This window comes from Mustelus asterias, chromosome 31 (genome assembly GCF_964213995.1).
Source record: "Mustelus asterias chromosome 31, sMusAst1.hap1.1, whole genome shotgun sequence".
Taxonomy (NCBI): Eukaryota; Metazoa; Chordata; class Chondrichthyes; order Carcharhiniformes; family Triakidae; genus Mustelus; species Mustelus asterias.
The window spans coordinates 3,590,644-3,611,158 of NC_135831.1; the positions used below are offsets into that span (position 1 = coordinate 3,590,644).

The window sequence follows — 20,515 nt, forward strand, 5'->3', positions numbered from 1 at the left end:
GGAATTAGCAGGGCAAATGCATGGGGTTAAGGGTGGGTGGGATTTTTGTCAGTGCAGGCTCGATGGGCCAAATGGCCTCCTTCTGCACTGTAGAGATTCTATTCTTCTAAAGGGACAGAGGGTGGCGAATCTTCGGAATTCTCTATCCCCGAGGGCTGTGGAGGCTCAGTCACTAAGTACGTTCCAGGTTGATAGATACCGGCACATTAAAAATAGCGAGGGACAGTGCAGGAAAATGGCGTTGTTAGATCAGCCACGATCCCACTGATGGTGGAGTGGGCTGAATGGCCTCCATCTATCCCGATTGCTTATGTTCTCATTGAATGCACTGTCTGAAAGAGCGGTGTATGCAGATTCACGTCAATTTTCATAAGGGAATTGGGCAACTACTTGAAGGGGGAAGATGCTGGACTAACTCACTCGGCAGCACGGTGGTTAGCACTGCTGCCTCACAGCGCCAGGGACCCGGGTTGGATTCCCAACTTGGGTCACTGTGTGGAGTCTGCACATTCTCCCCGTGTCTGCGTGGGTTTCCTCCTGTTGCTCCGGTTTCCTCCCACAGTCCAAAGATGTGCGGGTTAGGCGGATTGGCCGTGCTAAATTGCCCCATAGCGTCCAAAGATGTGTGGGTTAGGTGGATTGGCCATGCTAAATTGCCCCATAGCGCCCAAAGATGTGCGGGTTAGGTGGATTGGCCATGCTAAATTGCCCCATAACGTCCAAAGATGTGCGGGTTAGGTGGATTGGCCATGCTAAATTGCCCCTTAGTGTCCAAAGATGTGCAGGTTAGGTGGATTGGCCATGCTAAATTGCCCCATAGCGTCCAAAGATGTGCGGGTTAGGTGGATTGGCCATGCTAAATTGCCCCATAGCGTCCAAAGATGTGCAGGTTAGGTGGATTGGCCATGCTAAATTGCCCCATAGCGTCCAAAGATGTGCGGGTTAGGTGGATTGGCCATGCTAAATTGCCCCATAGCGTCCAAAGATGTGCGGGTTAGGTGGATTGGCCATGCTAAATTGTCCCTTAGTGTCCAAAGATGTACGGGTTAGGTGGATTGGCCATGCTAAATTGCCCCATAGCGTCCAAAGATGTGCAGGTTAGGTGGATTGGCCATGCTAAATTGCCCCATAGCGTCCAAAGATGTGCGGGTTAGGTAGATTGGCCGTGCTAAATTGCCCCTTTGTGTCCAACGATGTGCAGGTTAGGTGGATTGGCCATGCTAAATTGCCCCTTAGTGTCTGGGAGATTAGCAGGGTAAATAACGTGGGATAGGGCATGGGTGGGATAGTTATTGGTGCAGGCTTGATGGGCCGAATGGCCTCTTTCTGCCCTGGAGGGATTCTATGATTCGAACCAGGTGGACTCTTTCAAAGGAGATGCCAGTCAAGAGGGGCCAAATGGCATCCTTCAGCGCGGCCTGATATCGCGTTTCTCTGCCCGGCAGGAGAGGGGGAAAATCATTCTTCTGCTCTTTTCTCCGACATACTTAATGTTTGCTTCTTTTTCTTCTTTGGACAGGCGGCGTGCTCCTCCTCCTCCTCCGCTCCTTGCTGACTTAAAACAACTATGAGAAAGACAATGAAGAGTTTAGTGACATTCATGGGGTAACCACAGAGGGCACAGTGACCTTCACTGGCAGAGCCTTGGACCTTAGCCTTCTTGCCAATGGCCCACCACCCCATGGGGAGGAAGAGACCAAGTAGGAAGACAATTCGTGTTTCCCAAAAAGAAAAGGTTCAATCTACTTACGTTCTTCCTCATTCTTTGGCCTCTTCTTCTTCTGAAGAAGAACAGCAGAGCCAACTCGTGACCACTCCTCGACCAGCTCCTCGGTCAAACCACCTTCTGAAATAGAAACAACGTTTAAAGTTTATTTATTCGGTGTCACAAGTAAGGCTGACATTAACGCTGCAATGCGAAATTCCCCCTAGTCGCCCCACACTCCCGACGCCTGTTCGGGTCAACGCACCTCTAACCAACACGTCTTTCGGACTGTGGGAGGAAACCGGAGCACCCGGGGGGGCGGGGGGGGGGAAACCCACGCAGACACGGGGAGAACGTGCAAACTCCACAGAGACGGTGACCTCACGCCCGGGAATCGAACCCGGTTCCCTGGTGAGGCAGCAGTGCTAACCACTGTGCCGCCCCAGTGACTGCAAAAGGAATTTTCCAGGGTGTCCCTCAGCTGAACTCAGCCAGTAGAGAGACCACGAAAGACCTAAGAACTAGGAGCAGTAGACGACCATCTGGCCCCTCGAGCCTGCTCCGCCATTCAATAAGATCATGGCTGATCTTTTCGTGGACTCACCCGCCCACTCACCATAACCCTTAATTCCTTTACTGTTCAAAAATCTATCTATCCTTGCCTTAAAAACATTCAATGAGGTAGCCTCAACTGCTTCACTGGGCAGGGAATTCCACAGATCCACAACCCTTTGAGTGAAGAAGTTCCTCCTCAACTCAGTCCTAAATTGGCTCCCCCTTGTTTTGAGGTCATGCCCCCCTGATGCGCTGCAGGAAAGGATGTCCCGAGGCAGGGTACATTTGGGAGACCATGCAGACGCTAACAACGGATGAATGAACACCGCTCGACAATCACCAGGCAGGAGTATTCTCTTCCTGTTGGGGAACACTTCAGCTGTCACGGGCATTCGGCCTCTGATCTTCGGGTAAGCGTTCTCCAAGGCGGCCTTCACGACACACGACAACGCAGAGTCGCTGAGCAGAGACTGATAGCCAGGTTCCGCACACATGAGGACGGCCTCAACCGGGATCTTGGGTTCATGTCACACTATCTGTAACCCCCACGACTTGCCTGGGTTTGCAAAATCTCACTAACTATCCTGGCTGGAGACAATACACATCTCTTTAACCTGTGCTTAACTCTCTCTCCACTCACATTGTCTGTACCTTTAAGACTGGATTACCTGTAAAGACTCGCATTCCAACCATTATTTTGTAAATTGAGTTTGTGTCTTTATATGCCCTGTTTGCGAACAGAACTCCCACTCACCTGATGAAGGGGCAGCGCTCCGAAAGCTTGTGGCTTGTGCTATCAAATAAACCTGGTGTTGTGAGACTTCTTACTGTGCTTACCCCAGTCCAACGCCGGCAGTGCAAGCAACTTCCCTGCTTCTATCTTCTCTATTCCCTTCATAATCTTATATGTTTCTATAAGATCTCCTCTCATTCTTCTGAATTCCAGTAAGTATAGCCCCAGTCTACTCAGTCTCTCCTCATAAGCCAACTCTCTCAACTCAGGAATCAACCTAGTGAATCTCCGTTGCTGCTAACCACATGTATTTACCCTACTAATCCCCCTGACGCTAAAGGGCAATTTAGCATGGCCAATCCACCTAACCTGCACATCTTTGGACACTAAGGGGCAATTTAGCACAGCCAATCCACCTAACCAGCACATTTTTGGACACGAAGGGGCAATTTAGCATGGCCAATCCACCTAACCTGCACATCTTTGGACACGAAGGGGCAATTTATCATGGCCAATCCACCTAACCTGCACATCTTTGGACACTACGGGGCAATTTAGCACGGCCAATCCACCTAACCTGCACATCTTTGGACACGAAGGGGCAATTTAGCATAGCCAATCCACTAACTTACACATCCTTGGATACTAAAGGGCAATTTACCATGGCCAATCCACCTAACCTACACATCTTTGGACACGAAGGGGCAATTTAGCATGGCCAATCCACCTAACCTACACATCTTTGGACACGAAGGGGCAATTTAGCATAGCCAATCCACTAACTTACACATCCTTGGACACTAAAGGGCAATTTAGCATGGCCAATCCACCTAACCTGCACATCTTTGGACACGAAGGGGCAATTTAGCATGGCCAATCCACCTAACCTGCACATCTTTGGACACGAAGGGGCAATTTAGCACGGCCAATCCACCTAATCTACATATTTTTGGACACTACGGGGCAATTTAGCATGGCCAATCCACCTAACCCGCACATCTTTGGACTGTGGGAGGAAACCGGAGCACCCGGAGGAAACCCACGCAGACACGGGGGGGGGGGAGAACGTGCAAACTCCACACAGACAGTGACCCGAGCCGGGAATCGAACCCAGGTCCCCGGCGCTGTGAGGCAGCGGCGCTAACCCGCTGCGCCACTCTAATATGTCCAATAACATGCAGATTATTCACAAGCCTTAATAATGCTTTGTCATTGAGTCACTCTCTAATCTGTGTCCCTTCGGGCCAGGCTGGACTGGCCCGAGTATGGTGTCTCAGTGGCTCCGCTGACTCCCTTCTCAAAGGAGTAATGGACCTTAGTGACAGGGCCCAGGCCCCAAACAAAATTCAGGCCTTAGAGACAAGTTTCTCACCCATCTCCAGTTGTTGTTGTTTCTTCTTCTTTCTCCTCTTCTTCTTCTGGGGCGGAGAGACGCTGTTCCCTTCTCTTTCCTCGCTTAGGGCGACTATCCAGGAAGAGAAAGGGTTTAAAGGTTGTCGAATCCCGGCCCCCCCACAAGTGCTACCTATTCCTGACCTATTTCACTCCAACTACCCAGCACCACCTCTCTTCAAAGCCCATCGCATTTCTGACCCCCTCCCACTCTCAAGACGACTCAGGCGACATTGAAAGGTTACCTCTGTTGCTCCCTCCGCAGATGCTCAGAGAAATCAGAGAATCCCGACAGTGCGGGAGGCGGCCATTCGGCCCATCGAGTCTGCACCGACCACAATCCCAGCCCAGTCCCTATCCCTGTAACCCCACATATTTACCCTGCTAATCCCCCCCCCCCCCCCCCCCCCGACACTAAGTGGCATAGTTGCATGGCCAATCCCACCTAACCCGCACATCTTTGGGGTGTGGGAGGAAACCGGAGCACCCGGAGGAAACCCACGCAGACACGGGGAGAATGTGCAGACTCCGCACAGACAGTGACCCAAGCCGGGAATCGAACCCGGGTCCCTGGCTCTGTGAGGCAGCAGTGCTAACCCGCTGTGCCACCGTGCCGCCGGGAATCGAACCCAGGTCCCTGGCTCTGTGAGGCAGCAGTGCTAACCCGCTGTGCCACCGTGCTGCCGGGAATCGAACCCGGGTCCCTGGCTCTGTGAGGCAGCAGTGCTAACCACTGTGCTACCGGGAATCGAACCGAGGTCCCTGGCTCTGTGAGGCAGCAGTGCTAACCCGCTGTGCCACCGTGCTGCCGGGAATCGAACCCGGGTCCCTGGCTCTGTGAGGCAGCAGTGCTAACCACTGTGCTACCGGGAATCGAACCGAGGTCCCTGGCTCTGTGAGGCAGCAGTGCTAACCCACTGTGCCACCCGACCTGCTGAGACTTTGCAGCGTCTGTAGAATCACAGAGTCCTACAGTACAGAAGGAGACCATTCGGCCCATTGTATTTGCACCGACCACAATCTCACCCACTCTCTATCCCCATAACCACATGCATTTATCCAAGCTAATCCCCCTGACACTAAGGGACAATTTAGCACGGCCAATCCACCTAACCCGCACATCTTTGGACACTAAGGGGCAATTTAGCACAGCCAATCCCCCTAACCTGCACATCTTTGGACACTAAGGGGCAATTTAGCATAGCCAATCCACCTAACCTGCACATCTTTGGGCACTAAAGGGCAATTTAGCATGGCCAATCCCCCTAACCTGCACATCTTTGGACACTAAGGGACAATTTAGCATGGCCAATCCCCCTAACCTGCACATCTTTGGGCACTAAAGGGCAATTTAGCATGGCCAATCCACCTAACCTGCACATCTTTGGACACTAAGGGGCAATTTAGCATGGCCAATCCACTTAACCTGCACATCTTTGGACACTAAGGGGCAATTTAGCATGGCCAATCCACCTGACCTGCACATCTTAGGACACTAAGGGGCAATTTAGCATGGCCAATCCACCTAACCTGCACATCTTTGGACACTAAGGGGCAATTTAGCATGGCCAATCCACCTAACCTGCACATCTTTGGACACTAAGGGGCAATTTAGCATAGCCAATCCCCCTAACCTGCACATCTTTGGGCACTAAAGGGCAATTTAGCATGGCCAATCCACCTAACCTGCACATCTTTGGGCACTAAAGGGCAATTTAGCATGGCCAATCCACCTAACCCGCACATCTTAGGACACTAAGGGGCAATTTAGCATGGCCAATCCACCTAACCTGCACATCTTTGGACTGTGGGAGGAAACCGGAGCAACCAAAGGAAACCCACGCAGATACGGGGAGAATGTGCAAACTGCGCACAGACAGTGATCCAAGCTGGGAATCGTACACGGGTCCCTGGCACCTTGAGGGAGCAGTGCCAACCACTGTGCCACCCCAATGCTGCCAGACCTGCTGAGTTTTTTCAGCGTTCTGGGTCTTCACTACAGATTTCCAGCCCCTGCAGGTGTCTTGCTTTGACTTGGGGGCTCACTGAGAGTGGTGTAGCTGGGCAGCCTCCGCACACACAGCTGACCGTCACTGGGTGAGTCTGGTTGACGTGAGCAGAGCTGTACAAGAGGAGTCTGGGAACCCCCCGCTGGCTGCCAACCTCCTTTGTCCACTGACCGGATACGGGTGATGGCACCAAGGGAGGAAGGAAAATTTTATTTTATTTACTTACATATCTCTGCAATTTTCCTCTTTGTCAAAGGCATCTGGTCCTCCTGCTCATCCTCTTCGCTTTTCTCGCTGGCCACTGAGGAAGAAAGAATGGGTTTTGTGACAATTCTGCAGGGCAAGGGGCATTCCGGGTCCACTTGCCCATTGCTCCTCGGTGGCACAGTGGGTTAGCACTGCTGCCTCACAGCGCCAGGGACCCGGGTTCGATTCCCGGCTTGGGTCGCTGTCTGTGCAGAGTCTGCACGTTCTCCCCCCGTGTCTGCGTGGGTTTCCTCCGGGTGCTCCGGTTTCCTCCCACAGTCCAAAGATGTGCAGGTTAGGTGCAGACTCCGCACAGACAGTGACCCGGGACTGGAATTGAACCTGGGTCCCTGGCACTGTGAGGCAGTGGGTGCTAACCACTGTGCCACCCATAATTTAATTTCCCCCCCCCCGCCACCCCAGCAATATAAAAGAGGGAATTTCTTTACTTACTTATTTCCTGGATTCTTTCCTTTTCCCTCTGAAGCGGAGATGCTCCCTCTTCCTCGGTTTTTCTGGCTTTTGGGGAATAAATATACGATTAAGAGAAGTCAGGGCGGTGAGGAAGATCCCGAGTGAGTCCCAACTTTGCCCTCATCTGCCATCCGCGCACGTTTTGCCAGCAGTGGGGAGGTCGCTGGTTGGTTGCCAGGAGCCAAAACCCCGACCGCCTCACTAGCCCAGGGGCATCAAGGCCAACTGTTGTGCCACCAGGGCCACTCAGGAAACTCAACGCCAATCGGGGACGGAATCTGGCATCGGGCAAAGGATTGGTTTTGGTCATTTTAAGTGGCAAAGACATTCGATTTGCGGGCTGTTGGCAAATTGGCCAACCGAACTTCAGGGTACTCCTCAGAACATTGAATACAGGAGTTGGGACGTCTTGTTGAAGTTGTACAAGACATTGGTAAGGCCACACTTGGAATACTGTGTACAGTTCTGGTCACCCTATTATAGAAAGGATATTAAACTAGAAAGAGTGCAGAAACGATTTACTAGGATGCGACCGGGACTTGATGGATTGAGTTATAAGGAGAGACTGGATAGACTTGGACTTTTTCCTCTGGAGCGTAGGAGGCTGAGGGGTGACCTTATAGAGGTCTATAAAATAATGAGGGGCACAGATCAGCTAGATAGTCAACCTTTTCCCAAAGGTGGGGGAGTTTAAAACTAGATGGTTTACGGTGAGAGGGGAGAGATACAAAGAGGTCCAGAGGGGCAATCTTTTCACACAGAGGGGGGTGAGTGTCTGGAACGAGCTGCCAGGGGTAGTAGCAGAGGCGGGTACAATTTTGTCTTTTAAAAAGCGTCTACATGGGTAAGGTGGGTTTGGAGGGATATGGGCCAAATGCGGGGAAATTGGGACAAGCTAAGTGGTTAAAAAAAAAAAGGAGCGGCATGGACAAGTTGGGCTGAAGGGCCTGTTTCCATGCTGCAAACCTCGGACTCCTCACTGCCTGAGAAAGACAGACGGTGGCTCCTTTACACCAAAGCTGCCTATAAAAGTACACAACCGTGCGACTGGAAGGAGGGGGGAAAGGGAGGAGGAAAAATTGCTTCGGTAGATAGTCCTGGCCCTCCCCAGAATGATGTAGAGTTGCCGGTGTTGGACTGGGGAGGACAGTAAGAAGTCTCACAACATCAGGTAAAAGTCCAACAGGTTTATTTGGTAGCACGAGCTTTCAGAGTCTCACTCCTTCGTCAGGTGAGTGAGGAGTTGTGTTCACAAACAGGGCATATACAGACACAAACTCAATTTACAAGATAATGGTTGGAATGCGAGTCTTTACAGGTAGTTAAGTCTTTACAGGTACAGACAATGTGAGTGGAGAGAGGGTGAAGCACAGGTTAAAGAGATGTGTATTGTCTCCAGCCAGGACAGTTAGTGAGATTTTGCACATCCAGGCAAGTCGTGGGGGTTACAGATAGTGTGACATGAACCCAAGATCCCGGTTGAGGCCGTCCTCGGGTGCGGGGAACTTGGCTATCAGTTTTCGCTCAGCGATTCTGCGTTGTCGTGAAGGCCGCCTTGGAGAAGGTTTACCCGAAGATCAGAGGCTGAATGCCCGTGACTGCTGAAGTATTTCTCCCCGACAGGGACAATTCACACCTCTTTAACCTGTGCTTAACCCTCTCTCCACTCACACTGGCTGTACCTGTAAAGACTTGATTACCTGTAAAGACTCGCATTTCAACCTTTATCTTGTAAATTGAGTTTGTGTCTACGTATGTTTGTGAACACAACCCTGCACTCACCTGATGAAGGAGCGACCAGAAAAATAATTGAAAACAAGTATAATCTGAGTGCAAACTAAGAAGAGCTAGATAATTAAAATGTAATTACTTCCAATTGGTTTGCATATTAAGTCAGACATTATGGTTTCCTCCGGGTGCTCCGGTTTCCTCCCACAGTCTGAAAGACGTGCTGGTTAGGGTGCATTGTCCGTGCTAAATTCTCCCTCAGTGTTACCCGAACAGGCGCCGGAGTGTGGTGACTCACTGCAGTGTTAGTGTAAGCCGACTTGTGACCCTAATCATAGAAACCCTACAGTACAGAAAGAGGCCATTCGGCCCATCGAGTCTGCACCAACCACAATCCCACCCAGGCCCTACCCCCATATCCCTACATATTTTACCCACTAATCCCTCTAGCCTATGCATCTCAGGACACTAAGGGGCAATTTTAGCACGGCCAATCCACCTAACCCGCACATCTTTGGACTGTGGGAGGAAACCGGAGCACCCGGAGGAAACCCACGCAGACACGAGGAGAATGTGCAAACTCCACACAGACAGTGACCCGAGCCGGGATTCGAACCCAGGGCCCTGGAGCCGTGAAGCAGCAGTGCTAACCACTGTGCTACCAACTTTAAAATGGTGGGTACACACCTTGCGCCTGCCTTTTCTTCTTTTTCTTCCTCAGTAGCGACACGAGCTCCTTGTTGCTTTTCTTAGTTAAAAGGGCTGACGGGGAAAGAAGATAAAGAGCTGAGAAACATCGAGAGCAGAGTCAGGAGAAGACTAGACTTCACGGAATCCCACACTGCAGAAGAGGCCCTTCGGTCCATCGAGTCTGCACCGACGCATGGCCCAGCTCATCCCACTTGCCAGCACTTGACCCATCGCCTTGAATGTTACGGCGTGCCAAGTACCCATCCGGGTACTTTTAAAAGGATGTGAGGCCTCCCGCCTCCACTACCCTCCCAGGCAGCGCATTCCAGACCCTCACCACCCTCTGGGTAAAAAGGATTTTCCTCAAATCCTCCCACCCCTCACTTTTAACTTGTGTCCCCTCGTGACTGACCCTTCAACTCAGGGGAACGGCTGCTCTGTATCCACCCTGTCCATGCCCCTCATAATCTTGAACACCTCGATCAGGTCGCCCCCTCAGTCTTCTCTGCTCCAGAGAAAACAACCCAAGCCTCTCTTTCATAACTTAGATGCTCCATCCCAGGCAGCATCCTGGTGAATCTCCTCTGCACCCCCTCCAGCGTGTTCAAGTCCTTCCTATAATGTGGCGACCAGAACTGCACACCGTACTCCAGCTGTGACTTATAGATTGATAGCAGAACGGGAGTAGGCTTTTAGGCCCAATGGACTTGTGCTCGCTATCTGCAGCAGTAACTCAGCTGGCCCTATTCCCCCTGCTGCATCTGTACAAGGCATTGGTGAGGCCGCAGCTGGAATACTGTGTGCAGTTTTGGTCCCCTTATTTGCGGAAGGATATATTGGCCTTGGAGGGAGTGCAGAGAGGGTTCACCAGGTTGATACCGGAGATGAGGGGTGTAGATTATGAGGAGAGAGATTGAGAGGATTAGGTTTGTACTCGTTGGAGTTTAGAAGGCTGAGGGGTGATCTTATAGAGGCCTATAAGATAGTGAAGGGGCTGGGTAGGGTAGAAGTGGAGAGATTCTTTCCACTTAGAAAGGAAACCAGAACTCGAGGGCACAGCCTCAAAATAAAGGGGGGGTCAGTTTAGGACAGAGTTGAGGAGGAACTTCTTCTCTCAGAGGGTGGTGAATCTCTGGAATTCTCTGCCCACTGAAGTGGTGGAGGCTACCTCGTTGAATATGTTTAAATCACGGATAGATGGATTCCTGATCGGTAAGGGAATTAGGAGTTATGGGGATCAGGCGGGTAAGTGGAACTGATCCACTTCAGATCAGCCATGATCTTATTGAACGGCGGGGCAGGCTCGAGGGGCTAGATGGCCTACTCCTGCTCCTATTTCTTATGTTCTTAAGTTCTGCCTTTGTCCAGTTGCCCCGCAAGTTGTACAGTTCTGGTCACCCTATTACAGAAAGGACATTATTAAACTAGAAAGAGTGCAGAAAAGATTTACTAGGATGCTACCGAGACTTAATGGTTTGCGTTATAAGGAGAGGTTGGATAGACTGGGACTTTTTTCTCTGGAGCGTAGGAGGTTGAGGGGTGACCTTATAGAGGTCTATAAAATAATGAGGGGCACAGATCAACCAGATAGTCAATATCTTTTCCCAAAGGTAGGGGAGTCTAAAACTAGAGGGCATAGGTTTAAGGTGAGAGGGCAGAGATACAAAAGGATCCAGAGAGGCAATTTTTCCACACTGAGGGTGGCGAGTGTCTGGAATGAGCTGCCAGAGGCAGTAGTAGAGGCGGGTACATTTTATCCTAAGACTATCACCTCTTATCCTAGAATGTTCCACCAGCAGAAGCATCCGCTCACGTCTACTTTACCCACACCGTTCATCATCCTGATATCCCCTCATTCTTCTAAATTCATAGAATCATAGAATCCCTACAGTGCGGAAGGAGGGCATTCGGCCCATCAAATCTGCACCGACTACAATCCCACCCAGGCCCTATCCCCATAACCTCAAGCACTTACCCTAGCTAGTCCCTCTGACACTAAGGGGCAATTTATCACGGCCAATCCACCTAACCTGCACATCTTTGGGCTGTGGGAGGAAACCGGAGCACCCGGAGGAAACCCACGCAGACACGGGGAGAACATGGAAACTCCACACAATGACCCAAGCCAGGAATTGAACCCAGGTCCCCGGCACTGTGAGGCAGCAGTGCCAACCGCTGTGCCACCGCCCTTCCAGAGTATAGGCCTAAACCGTTCAATCTCTCTTCATATGATAAACCCCTCATCTCTGGAAACAATCCAGTGAACCTAGATTGTGCTGGTAGAATTCAGGCTAGTATGTCCGGGGTGCGTGGGGGGTCCTTGATTATGCTGGCTGCTTTTCCCGAGGCAGCGGGAAGTGTAGACAGAGTCAATGGATGGGAGGCTGGTTTGCGTGATGAACTGGGCTATGTTCACAACCCTTTGCAGTATCTTGCAGACTTGGTCAGAGCCACACCAAGCTGTGATACATTAAGGAAGGCTGGATGTCAAGAGTTTGAAATCTGGGGAGACGCAGCAATGCAAAATGTCCAAAGTGCCTCAGTGGTAGAATTTTTTTTTGCTGGTGGGAATTAATGGAATTAATCGTGGGAATTAATGGAATTAATCGTGGGAATTAATGGAATTTGCCTGTATAGTGCACAAGAAACAATATTTTTCACTGTATCTCAAACATGTGACAATAATAAATCAAATCCTTCTCCCCTATGTACTCTATGAACGGTATGCTTTGTCTGTATAGCGTGCAAGAAACAATACTTTTCACTGTATCCCAATACATGGGACAATAATAAATCAGATGAAATCAAATGATAGCGATGAGACTGGATAGCAGGCCAGGTTTGTGGGCTGAATGGAATCGCTGGGCTTCCCCACTGCGTGATGGGACTGGGCTACTGAGAAGTTACCCACTGAGCCCCGGTCTACAGGGACCCACAACAAGAGGAACAGCGGCTCACATAATCTGCCCACCAAATTCCAACACGCGTTTGTCAACTCCAGCACCGTCCTGACAGATTCCAAACGCAGCCACGCACATGTTTTCTGGACCTCCCTCTTCTTGGAGAAGGACAGAATCGTGAATTCCTCCTCAGTCTCCTGCAGCTTTAGTTCCCTCACCCTCGATGACTTTTAAAAGAAATCAATGCATTTATTCTCAATGCTTAACTCCCGGGGTAAACGCTGTAAGAAGTCTAACAACGCCAGGTTAAAGTCCCAACAGGTTTATTTGGTAGCAAACACCACTAGCTTTCGGAGCGCTGCCCCTTCGTCAGGTGAGTGGGAGATCTCTGGTTTGCTACCAAATAAACCTGTTGGGACTTTAACCCGGTGTTGTTAGACTCCTTACTGTGTTTACCCCAGTCCAACGCCGGCATCTCCACATCATAACTCCCGGGGACCAGACTGCACGCAATTCAGGCAGCAGGCAGGCTCTCAACTTACTTGCCATGGGTTTTGAAATCTTCTGCGGTCTGCGTAAGCGCAGGGCACGGCCCAGTAACGGTTCCCCGTTGTACTTCAGCGCTCTGGTGACATCCTTCCGGGAGGGAAAGGTTACGTAGCCACGTTTTCTGGTGTGGAGAAGAGCGAAAAGAAACACAGAATTCAAGGTAGTGTCCAAAGATGTGCAGGTTAGGTGGATTGGCCATGCTAAATTGCCAATTAGTGTCCAAAGATGTGTAGGTTAGGTGGATTGGCCATGCTAGGTTGCCCCTTCATGTCCAAAGATGTGCCGGTTCGGTGGATTGGCCATGCCAAGTTGCCCCTTAGTGGCGGCACAGTGGTTAGCCACGGGGCGGCACGGTAGCACAGCTCCAGGGTCCCGGGTTCGATTCCCGGCTCGGGTCACTGTCTGTGTGGAGTTTGCACATTCTCCTCGTGTCTGCGTGGGTTTCCTCCGGGTGCTCCGGTTTCCTCCCACAGTCCAAAGATGTGCGGGTTAGGTTGATTGGCCAGGTTAAAAAATTGCCCCTTAGAGTCCTGGGATGTGTCGGTTAGAGGGATTAGCGGGTAAAATATGTGGGGGTAGGGCCTGGGTGGGACTGTGGTCGGTGCGGACTCGATGGGCCGAATGGCCTCCTTCTGCACTGTAGGGCTTCTATGATTCACTGCTGCCTCACACCTGCAGGAACCCGGGTTCGATTCCCGGCTTGGGTCACTGTCTGTGTGGAGTTTGCACGTTCTCCCAGTGTCTGCGTGGGATTCCTCTGGGTGCTCCGGTTTCCTCCCACAGTCCAAAGACGTGCAGGTTAGGGTGCATTGGCCGTGCTAAATTCGCCCTCAGTGTTACCCGAACAGGCGCCGGAGTGTGGCGACAACAGGTGACAAACAAACAAATAAAGTCCAAAGATGTGCAGGTTAGGTGGATTGGCCATGCTAAATTGCCCCTTAGTGTCCAAAGATGTGCAGGTTAGGTGGATTGGCCATGCTAAATTGCCCCTTAGTGTCCAAAGATGTGCAGATTAGGTGGATTGGCCATGCTAAATTGCCCCTCTGTCCAAAGATGTGCAGGTTAGGTGGATTGGCCATGCTAAATTGCCCCTTAGTGTCCAAAGACGTGCAAGTTAGGTGGATTGGCTGTGCTAAATTGCCCCTTAGTGTCCAAAGACGTGCAGGTTAGGTGGATTGGCCATGCTAAATTGCCCCTTAGTGTCCAAAGATGTGCAAGTTAGGTGGATTGGCCGTGCTAAATTGCCCCTTAGTGTCCAAAGATGTGCGGGTTAAGTGGATTGGCCGTGCTAAATTGCCCCTTAGTGTCCAAAGATGTGCAAGTTAGGTGGATTGGCCGTGCTAAATTGCCCCTTAGTGTCCAAAGATGTGCGGGTTAAGTGGATTGGCCGTGCTAAATTGCCCCTTAGTGTCCAAAGATGTGCAAGTTAGGTGGATTGGCCATGCTAAATTGCCCCTTAGTGTCCAAAGATGTGCAAGTTAGGTGGATTGGCCGTGCTAAATTGTCCCTTAGTGTCCAAAGATGTGTAGGTTAGGTGGATTGGCCATGCTAAATTGTCCCTTAGTGTCCAAAGATGTGTAGGTTAGGTGGATTGGCCGTGCTAAATTGTCCCTTAGTGTCCAAAGATGTGCAGGTTAGGTGGATTGGCCATGCTAAATTGTCCCTTCGTGTCCAAAGATGTGTAGGTTAGATGGATTGGCCATGCTAAATTGCCCCTTAGAGTCAGGGGGACTAGCTAGGGTAAATGCATGGGGATAGGGCCTGGGTGCAGACTAGATGGGCCCAATGGCCTCTTTCAGCACAGTCGGGATTTCTATGATTCTAAAACACTGCTGGATTGTCATTAAAAGTAAAATAACCAGCGAGGAAGCTGCGACACTCCGGGTACTAATAAGTAGAGGGAATAAAGAAACAGATACAAGTGGAAAGAGACACATTATCTGAATGACGGTGACAGGCAGAGCCGTACCTGGATTTCTTCATCCTGATGGAAGTGACCAGTAGCCTCCTCACCATGAAGAAGCTGATGATCGCAATTTGCAGCTCTGCAAAATTCCTCACAGTATCCAGGTTACTCACTATCAGGTGATGCGCTGTTCGGGGAGGGAACAGGGTAAACACAAGAACATCAGTCGACACATCTGTCAGCACAAGCCCGAGGACTCCCTTTTCTGCTCACACCGTAACTTGTACACCCGTCCCGGCTTCTACCGCATCCCCGATTCTAACCGCTCCCTCCCAGCGCAGGATGAGGCCGTTCGGCCCATCAGGTCTGCACCAACTCTCCGACTGAGCATCTTACCCAGATCCTCCCCTCTGCCCCATCCCCGTAACCCCATGCATTTACCCCGCTAATCCCCCTAATTTGCACATCTTTGGACACTAAGGGGAAATTTAGCATGGTCAGTCCATCCAACCCGCACATCCCACATTCTGAAAGACGCACTGGTTCATAGAAACCCAGTAAGAAGTCTCACAACACCAGGTTAAAGTCCAACAGGTTTATTTGGTAGCAAATACCATAAGCTTTCGGAGCAATGCTCCTTCGTCAGATGGAGTGGTCTCTGTTCTCCGACCACTCCATCTGACGAAGGAGCATTGCTTCGAAGGCTTATGGTATTTGCTACCAAATAAACCTGTTGGACTTTAACCTGGTGTTGTGAGACTTCGTACTGTGCCGACCCCAGTCCAACGCCGGCATCTCCACATCATAGAAACCCTACAGTGCAGAAAGAGGCCATTCGGCCCATCGAGTCTGCACTGACCACAATCCCACCCCGGCCCTACCCCCATATCCCTCCATATTGTACCCGCTAATCTCTCTAATCTACGCATCTCAGGACACTAAGGGACAATTTTAGCATGGCCAATCCACCTAACCCGCACATCTTTGGACTGTGGGAGGAAACCGGAGCACCCGGAGGAAATCCACGCAGACACGGGGAGAATGTGCAAACTCCACACAGACAGTGACCCAAGCCGGGAATCGAACCCAGGTCCTTGGAGCTGTGAAACAGCAGTGCTAACCACTGTGCTACCGTGCCGCCCTAGGTGAGGGTGTACTGACCCGAACAGGCGCCGGACTGTGGCGACGAGGGGAATTTTTCACAGTAACTTCATTGCTGTGTTAATATAAGCCTTACTTATGTCTAATAAATAAAAAACTTTTTAAAAACTTTGGATGCTGAGAGACATGTAGCATGGCCAATCCACCTGACCTACACATCTTTGGACACTAAGGGGCAATTTAGCATGGCCAATCCACCTAACCATATCTTTGGACACTAAGGGGCAATTTAGCATGGCCAATCCATCTAACCTGCACATCTTTGGACACTAAGGGGCAATTTAGCATGGCCAATCCACCTAACCCGCACATCTTTGGACACTAAGGGGAATTTAGCATGGCCAATCCACCTAACCCGCACATCTTTGGACACTAAGGGGCAATTTAGCATGGCCAATCCATCTAACCCGCACATCTTTGGACACTAAGGGGCAATTTAGCATGGCCAATCCATCTAACCCGCACATCTTTGGACACTAAGGGGCAATTTAGCATGGCCAATCCATCTAACCCGCACATCTTTGGACACTAAGGGGAATTTAGCATGGCCAATCCACTTAACCTACACATTTTGGACTGTGGGAGGAAACCGGAACTCCCGGAGGAAACCCACGCAGACATGGGGAGAATGTGCAGACTCCACACAAACAGTGCTGAGCTGGGCATTGAACCTGGGTGTCCGGCGCTGTGAGGCAGCAGTGCTAACCACCGTGCCACCCTCCCGCTATCAGTTACCTGGGTCCGACTCTCTGGAATTCTCTGCCGAAACCTTTCTGCCTCACTATCCTCCTTTTATGAAGCTCCTAAAAATGCACGTCTTCGACTCGGGGTCTGACCATTGGACCCAATATTTCCTCTGGCTGAAGTGTCACATTTTGTTTTATCGTGTGAAATGCGGCGAAACAGGTTTAAGTTCGAAGTGTTGGAGGAGCACAAGGGACACTGAGAGCAATGACTGACTCTTCCTAGGAATCCCCTTCCCCTGAACGCCAATGCTATCTTTAGGAAAGTAATTATCAAGCACACAGGGGCCAGGGGTGTTATGATTTATTCGTGGGACATGGGCATCGCTGGCTGGGCCAGCATCGATCGCCCATCCCTAGTTGCCAGAGGGCAGTTGAGAGTCAACCAAATTGCTGCGGGGTTGAATCCATATGGAGGCCAGACCAGGTAAGGATGGCAGATTTCCTTCCCTAAAAGACATTAGTGAACCAGATGGGTTTTCCCAATAATCGACAATAGTTTTATGGTCTTAATTCCAGATTTTTTAAAAATTGAATTCAAATTCTACCATCTGCCGTGGCGGGATTCGAACCCGGGTCCCCAGAACATTAGCTGAGTTTGCGGATTAATATTCTAGCGATAATACCACGAGGCCTTCACCTAGTGGCATTACCATCCACATACATGGCACAAGTCAGGAGTGGGATGGAATATTCCCCTCTTGCCTGGATGAGCGCGGCTCCCAACAACACTCGAGAAGCTCGACACCATCCAGGACAAAGCAGCCCCGCTTGATTGGCACCCCATCCACAAACACTCACTCCCTCCACCACCGACGCAACCACGTGTACCATCTACAAGATGTACTGCAGCAATTCACCAAAGATCCTTAGACAGCTCCTTCCAATCCCATGACCACTTCCATTGAGAAAGACAAGGGCAGCAGATACCTGGGAACACCACCACCTGCAAGTTACCACTCACCGTCCTGACTTGGGAATATATCGGCCGTTCCTTCGCAGTCGCTGGGTCAAAATCCTGGAGTTCCCTCCCTAACGGCATTGTGGGTCAACCCACAGCAGGTGGACTGCAGCGATTCAAGATGGCGGCTCCCCCACCACCTTCTCAAGGGGCAGCTGGAGATGGGCAATAAATGCTGGCCTAACCAGTGACGCCCATGTCCCACGAATGCGGCACGGTGGCACAGTGGTCAGCACGGCTGCCTCACGACGCCAGGGACCCGGGTTCGATTCCCGGCTTGGGTGACCGTCTGTGTGGAGTCTGCACATTCTCCCCGTGTCTGCGTGGGTTTCCTCCGGGCGCTCCGGTTTCCTCCCACAGTCCGAAAGATGCGTGGGTTGGGTTGATTGTCCGTGCTAAATTGACCCTTCGTGTCAGGAGGGTTCTCAGGGTATATATGTGAGGTTAGGACTTTCAGGGGAAGGGGATTCCGACGGAGAGTGACTAATTGCTCCCAATTTCCCTGGCGCTCCCCCAACACCTGGAACTTAAATCTGTTTCCCCGCACTTCACATGTTAACACAAAACGTGACACTTCAGTCTTGATGAGATGTTGGGACCAATGATCAGACGAGGTGAGTTTTTTCAGGGGCTTCCTGAAGGAAAGTAAGGCCGAAAGCTTTCGGGAGGGAATAGGGCCTGGGTGGGATTGTGGTCGGTGCAGACTCGATGGGCCGAATGGCCTCCTTCCACACTAAAGGGATTCCATGAACGAACAACAAAAAACAGCTGAAGAAAATGGAAAAACGCAAGTGGAAATCAGCCACCCACCCCACACGTGGACCTGCTTTGGAGTAGCTTCCCAAAGCCCCCAACACCTGCTCGGTTACCTGGCTTGGGTGTCTTTTCACGTTCCTTCATATTCTGTTCCTCCACTTTCTGCTCCGGTTTCGTTGCAGCGTCTTCAGCCTGGTCATTCCCCCCTCCAACTTCCTCAGCAGCTTCTTGCGTCGCTGCCTTGAAGCCAAGACAGGCAGAGTGGAAAGAAAAGTCATTTTGAGAACTCATGAATCCACCAAACAAAAAAGGTTTGGGTAAATGTTATTGGCGCACAAGGTTGTCCACAGAGGGCGATGGGGACAAAGGGCAAAGATTAGCTGAGTGGAAGAGGCAGTAGGTGAAGAATCCCTGCAGTGCAGAAGGCGGCCATTCGGCCCATCGAGTCTGCACCGACCACAATCCCACCCAGGCCCCATCCCCAAAACCCTATGCATTTACTCTTGCCAATCCCCTTGACACTAAGGGGCAATTTAGCATGGCCAATCCACCTAACCCGCACATCCCTGGACACTAAGGGGCAATTTAGCATGGCCAATCCACCTAACCCGCACATCTCTGGACACTAAGGGGCAATTTAGCATGGCCAATCCACCTAACCCGCACATCCCTGGACACTAAGGGGCAATTTAGCACGGCCAATCCACCTAACCCGCACATCTCTGGACACTAAGGGGCAATTTAGCATGGCCAATCCACCTAACCCGCACATCCCTGGACACTAAGGGGCAATTTAGCATGGCCAATCCATCTAACCAGCACATCTTTGGACAACAAGGGACAATTTAGCATGGCCAATCCACCTAACCCGCACATCTCTGGACACTAAGGGGCAATTTAGCATGGCCAATCCACCTAACCCGCACATCTTTGGACACTAAGGGACAATTTAGCATGGCCAATCCATCTAACCAGCACATCTTTGGACAACAAGGGACAATTTAGCATGGCCAATCCACCTAACCCGCACATCTTTGGACAACAAGGGACAATTTAGCATGGCCAATCCACCTAACCCGCACATCTTTGGACACGAAGGGGCAATTTAGCATGGCCAATCCACCTAACCTGCACATCTTTGGACTGTGGGAGGAACTCGGAGCACCCGGAGGAAACCCACGCAGATACGTGAATCGAACCCGGGACCCCGGCGCTGTGAGACAGCAGTGCTAACCACTGTGCCGCCCCAAGGAGGGGCAGAATGGATTTGGGAGATGGGGCAAGGCCATTGGGAGGGGTGGGGACTGGGAGGCAGAGAGAGTGGAGAAGGAAGGAAAAAAGAAACGTGAGAGAGAAAAAGGATTTTGGTTACCAATACCTAGGAATGAGCATTTCACATCAGAACAGAAGGGTGGCACAGTGGTTAGCACTGCTGCTTCATAGCGCCAGGGACTCGGGTTCAATTCCCGGCTTGGGTCACCGTCTGTGTGGAGTTTGCGTGTTCTCCCCGTGTCTGCGTGGGTTTCCGCCGGATACTCCAGTTTCTATCCATCGTACAATCTGTAGGTTAGGTGGATTGGCCATGCTAAATTGCACCTTAGTGTCCAAAGATGTGCAGGTTAGGTGCATTGGCCATGATAAATTGCCCCTTAGTGTCCAAAGATGTGCGGGTTAGGTGCATTGGCCATGCTAAATTGGCACTTACTGTTGGGGGGACTAGCTAGGATAAACGTCCAGGGTTATGGCAATAGGGCTTGGGTGGAATTGTAGTCAGTGTAGGCTCGATGGACCGAATGGCCTCTGTGTGCACTGTCGGGCTTCTATGATTCTATTAACAGTGCAAATACAGTTGCGAACCGAACACGTTTTAGGCCCTTTACCTTGTCCATTTCCTGCTTTCCCATCACTTCACAGGTCTCCTTGTCCACTTTAAGACACATCGCACTGATGTCTTCTTCTATGTCCACCTCTGACTGCCCGGCTTCTGGACACAAAAAGATGGAAAAC

At 51.0% G+C, this 20,515-nt stretch overlaps 1 protein-coding gene across 1 annotated transcript in view; it reads right to left on the bottom strand.

The window, feature by feature from the left end:
• Positions 1-20,515, bottom strand: part of LOC144481689 (uncharacterized) — a 97,233-nt gene that overhangs the window by 20,136 nt on the left and 56,582 nt on the right. The window contains exons 17-26 of the mRNA XM_078200824.1: positions 20,389-20,492; positions 18,622-18,748; positions 14,951-15,074; positions 12,975-13,102; positions 9,530-9,604; positions 7,094-7,159; positions 6,621-6,695; positions 4,366-4,458; positions 1,751-1,846; positions 1,488-1,565 (exon numbers count right to left, since the gene is read on the bottom strand). Coding sequence (XP_078056950.1) covers positions 1,488-1,565; positions 1,751-1,846; positions 4,366-4,458; positions 6,621-6,695; positions 7,094-7,159; positions 9,530-9,604; positions 12,975-13,102; positions 14,951-15,074; positions 18,622-18,748; positions 20,389-20,492 — 966 coding nt within the window. The remainder of the gene's footprint in view (positions 1-1,487; positions 1,566-1,750; positions 1,847-4,365; positions 4,459-6,620; positions 6,696-7,093; positions 7,160-9,529; positions 9,605-12,974; positions 13,103-14,950; positions 15,075-18,621; positions 18,749-20,388; positions 20,493-20,515) is intronic.